Source organism: Labrus bergylta, chromosome 21 (assembly GCF_963930695.1).
Source record: "Labrus bergylta chromosome 21, fLabBer1.1, whole genome shotgun sequence".
NCBI classification, from domain to species: Eukaryota; Metazoa; Chordata; class Actinopteri; order Labriformes; family Labridae; genus Labrus; species Labrus bergylta.
In genome coordinates, this window is record NC_089215.1 from 3786021 (window position 1) to 3791124 (window position 5104).

At 38.8% G+C, this 5104-nt stretch overlaps 1 protein-coding gene across 1 annotated transcript in view; it reads left to right on the plus strand.

The window, feature by feature from the left end:
* psme3 (proteasome activator subunit 3) overlaps positions 1–3818 on the plus strand; it is a 5600-nt gene extending 1782 nt beyond the window's left edge. Inside the window, exons 4-10 of the mRNA XM_020644968.3 lie at positions 1160–1264; positions 1371–1416; positions 1860–1978; positions 2156–2292; positions 2417–2471; positions 3206–3292; positions 3389–3818. Coding sequence (XP_020500624.1) covers positions 1160–1264; positions 1371–1416; positions 1860–1978; positions 2156–2292; positions 2417–2471; positions 3206–3292; positions 3389–3469 — 630 coding nt within the window. The 3' untranslated portion in view covers positions 3470–3818. The remainder of the gene's footprint in view (positions 1–1159; positions 1265–1370; positions 1417–1859; positions 1979–2155; positions 2293–2416; positions 2472–3205; positions 3293–3388) is intronic.
* Positions 3819–5104: the final 1286 nt, after the last annotated feature.

Genomic DNA, 5104 nt, shown 5'->3' on the forward strand with positions numbered 1-5104 from the left:
TGGACGATCTCCTGCTTTAGCTTTACTATCAAAAGATCCAATAAATCTGTTAATGACTGTTTGATCAACAAATAAAGTACATTTAGTGTTTTTGGGGCCTGATAAAGTTCATGACAAGATTCATATCAACTCATACAATTCTACAATTCACTTAGCAGACGCTTTTATCCAAAGCGACGTACATCAGAGAGTAAGAACAACACTAATCCATTCATACACCGCCACTAAAGCAGCGGGAGCAATGCAGCCCAAGGACACGTCGGACATGTTGCTCAGCTGGGGATCGAACCCTCGACCTACTGGTTGAGAGGCGACGACTCTACCAGCTGAGCCACAGCTGCCCTACTCATAAATTCATAACTGACATTTAATGTTTTTAAACTTTATTATACTTTTTTTAATACTTTTTGCTATAATGTGTTATAAAACCAAACAAATTTCTTATTGATGATCAAAACTATCAGAGTATCAAAGCTTTTTAAAAAAAAAGCTTCAGATCTTCAGTCATACTTTTAACCCAAAGCTGCCTTAAAGATGGAGAGCACTGACTAATGCTGACCTTACACCAAACGACATTTAGAGTGATTTAGAGTCACAGACACATTTCTGAAGACGGATTAAAATCATGAGAGTTTTGCTTAAATTTGGTGATCTCGTCGTTTGGTGTAAAGTGGTCAGAAAACTCAATCCGGACTGTTTTAATGTCTTTCTCTCGTCTTTACATTACAATATAATTAAACCTGTTTAATGTTACCTCACGTCTTCGGTCTTGTTTTATGCAAATCGTCTTGTTCAATGATGCAAACATAGTCAGCAACCAATAGGAGTGGACTTTCCAGCACCAAACAGGAAGCTGAAAACTAGTAAACAAGGCGGGGAGGCGAAGGAAGATGTGGTTCTCGTTGGGTCTTTTTCAAACACTGCCGACACTTTACAACTCTGTCTGTGTGGAGGGTCTGCTGCTTTTACACTGTTTCTCATCAAAATTAACATTTCTGGTATTGTGACAACACTACTGTCATTAATTAGCAGGTTAGCCTCACTGTCCACACTGGCTAAATATCTGACAGTATACAAATGTATTCTTTCACAGTGTAATCTTTTCAATTCACATCATTTATAATGTAAAATATACATTCTGTAACCTCGTTGTTTTCAGGATCCAATCATAAACATCAGTGACCTGAAGGAGATCCACTCTGACATCAATCTCACGGTGCCAGACCCCATCCTGCTCCCAAACCTGCATGACGGACTTGAAGCAGTAAGGGTTTCATGAAATCCACAAGAAATGAAAAAAACAAAAATAATAATAATTTGTACTTGCTGTGTGGAGAATGTGAGCTTCTGCTTTTGTTTTGTTTTTACAGCAAAATGCAAAGAAGAGAAAGCTGGAGGATGGAGGGGAGGACATGGGTGAGTACAAAATGAGTGGCTGAATGACTGCAGTTATGATCACATTAGTGGGACAAGTTTGCAAGATGAAGACTAAAATAAATGTTTTATTGTGTTTTTCCAAGACGGATCATTAAGAAACATCCCTGGTCCCATTTTTGGTTTGAAACTTTAAGGGAATATTCTTAACTTTTATGTGTTTGCAGTGTTGTTCAGCTCTTGTGTCAAAAAAAGTTGTGTTATTATTTTTTTTTAAATTATTACTCAAAAAATAATTAGTACTAGATCCAATGTATATAGCGTCTTTCAAGAAACCTGGGGATGCTTTACATGAAGGGAGCAAACACTGAACAGCTGCACTTTTTTTTAACACCAATGAAACTGTGGATTTAACTAATTTTTGGGTTAAAGTGTCTGTAATCAATCCTGTTGTTTATGTTTTTTCCTTCTTTCCGTGTTTCCAGTCACCGGCACCAAGGTCTTCGTCATGCCTGGTGGGATGATGAAGAGCAATGGGAATCTTGTTGATCTCATTGAAAAGGTCAAACCAGAGATCAGGACGCTCATAGAGAAATGTAACACAGTAAGTCATTGATGTTCTCATGAGTGTTGTAAGTGTTGAGTTCCAACATGAGTAGCAATAAAAGGCATTTTTGCAAGAAGAATATTTGTGAATGCTGAACATTGCATGTGGATATGAACTGATGATCCACAGGTGTTGCTTCTTCCTTTTTCTTAGCACTCTCCTTGTAATCTGCAGGTCAAAATGTGGGTTCAGCTGCTCATCCCAAGGATAGAAGATGGCAACAACTTCGGAGTGTCCATCCAGGAGGAGACAGTAGCTGAGCTCAGAACAGTGGAAGGGGAGGCAGCATCCTACCTCGATCAGATTTCAAGGTTTGGAGATATCATAATTTACTTTACACACCGGGAGGTTTGAAAGTGCTGCTGCTGCTGCAGGAGATGCTTGTTTCTTTACTTGTATCATTTACAAGATTGCTTCTGCCTTCTTTTCTTCCAGATACTACATCACAAGGGCAAAGCTGGTTTCTAAAATAGCTAAATATCCACATGTGGTAAGTGAATATTATCTATAAAGAATCAAGGTCTTTAGACAAGAAAATACACATTTTAGAATCATCAAAAAAAACTACACAGCATTTTAAAATGTGTATTTTCACTGTGACGTTTGAAGTCTGAAAGTTTTCGCTTTGTGACATTAGAACTAGAAACCACAGTGACCCCTGGTGGCTTGAGAAGCGTACAGCAGTCTTTCTAATAAAGAAGACAGTTTTTATGACTTCACAAACAAACAAACAGTTAAAAACATTATCTGCTCGTGCTGATTTCTGGTTCACTAATATATTTGTAATGGCTCAGGCTGCTTCACGGTGAAAGTCCGTCCTGCGTTTCCTCACTTGACAAGCCGTTAATGTGAGCGAGCAACAGAAGGAAATGTTCGATTAGTGCCAGAACCAGCTAATAAAAGCTCTGATAACAGGAGAGGGAACAGTAAACAGTGAAGGCTTGGATGAGTCCAGGATGAAAACAGGCGGACTGATAATAAAAATGACGTCGGAGAGAATTTAAACACACAAACTGGATTTTGTTGGAATATATCAATAAATCAAACTTTATTTATAAAGCACCTTTCAGACTAAGAGCTTTACAAAGGAGCAGAAAAGTGATGGACAAAAGGTAGTTTGTAAAAATCTGAGAATAATATGTTGACTGTGCTGTTCAGTGTGATATGCAAATTTGTTCCAGCAATGATGCAAATAAATGAATCCTGTATTTTTATTTTTCATAGGAGGACTATCGGCGTACAGTAACCGAGATTGATGAGAAGGAATACATCAGCCTGAAGATCATAGTTTCGGAGCTTCGAAATCAATACGTATGTCACCATTTACGTCTGTCATTTCTTTAAAGAAAATCCTCTCTTCTTCTTCTGTTTTTATATTTGACACCACTGTGTTTATTTACCGTGAAGGTTACGTTACACGACATGATCCTGAAGAACATCGAGAAGATCAAGAAGCCTCGAAGCAGTAATGCCGACGCCTTGTACTGATGTTCATCCAGCCATCTCAAGTCTCTGCCTCCCATTTCCAGCCCTCGTCTCCCCCCTCCCTCCCCCCCTCCATCGCCGCCACGCCATGTCGAGCTGTAGACGCCCGGCCCCGGTCCACTCTGGACTACATCGAGACATTCACACATTTCAGTACAATCAACTCAGCCCAGTACAGAAACATAGCTTCCATAGACGGACACGACGCACACCTTTTTGTTTTAATTGTAAAATATTTGTCTTGTTTTAAATCCTTTGAAGACATAAAATATTCTCTCAGAGTGGGGAGATAGTTCACAGACAACATGAAGCGCTATGTATTTTTTAATTTTAATTAAACATTTTGTCCTCATATCTTTGTGAAATGGCCTCATTTATAGCTCTTAGGTGGTTTCTTTCATTACACTTTGAATGGTTATGTGGTTATTTCTTTCAGTCTCGTACATGAGACATCTCAGCAGCTGGAGGAACCATCCGTTTCAAACTTCAAACACAAAAGCTGTATTTTTTTTTCAAATGTTTTAGGTTAGGCAGTGTAGTTTTGACCAAATACTGAAAACTAAGGTGTTAGGTCCAGATGTTCATCGTTTTAAGTGAAGATCCAGAAGTCACCGTAATGTAGAGGTGTGTATCTATTGAATAAAAGTTTGTTTTGATACAAGATACAATTTCTTTTCCAGTTTTTGCATTTGTAAATCTCATACTGCTCATATGTTTTAGAAGAGACATTAAATTAATAAAAACATAGATTTGGCACACAAAAAGAAAAGCTTTCAGTAACAGTTGCCACTTCTTCATACAGCAGTCTTGGACGTAACATCCAGTGTTTCCATGGCAACGATAAGCAACATAGATGACTGAAAAAAGGGAGAGATTACTACTGATGGCAGTGAATCAACCATCACTGATTGTTTTTTGGGTTTACAGATCAGAAGAAAGGATGTTATGATTGTCCATTTGACACCATGGTGTACTAAGAAACAGCTGCAGCTCTAACTAAAATAACTGAAGCTATGTGTCCTCTCGGCCTGCAGGTGGTAGTGTGGCACACACACAACTCGTCTATACATCAGCACCTCTGATGTAATGACGGGGAAATACAGTACACATGCACATGATGCTGTTATAATTTTCCATAAAGTATTGTTTTTTAATCTAAAGTTTATTTATACATCACCTACATAATAACAGACGGCTCAAACGAAGACAAGTCTGAACAAACGTGTCTTCAATGGCTTTTAAAATGTTGAGTTCACAGTTCCAAAGTTTAGGATCAAAAACAATGTTTATTCTCCCTCCAAAGGAGTGATCGCTACGGGGAAAACTCAGGGGGAGGCTCATTGCACTTAAAGACACACACACCAAAACAGAGCATTCTGAGAGAGCTGGTTTATACAGGGTCACAAACCTCCTCTGGTGCTTGATTCATGTTATATTTTGACCAAAGCACAGCACAGATGTTTCATTTAGACCACAGGGGGACTGTTTGAAAAGCTGGAAAAGGGGCATGATATGTCCTCTTTAAGTTAAAGATGGATTGTGTTTTTTTTCATTCATGGGCCCCTCATTCAGCTTGGACCCCAGAAAGCTTCCCCCTTTTTCTTCCCCCCAGCTGCTATCCACTGAGGCTGGTGTTTC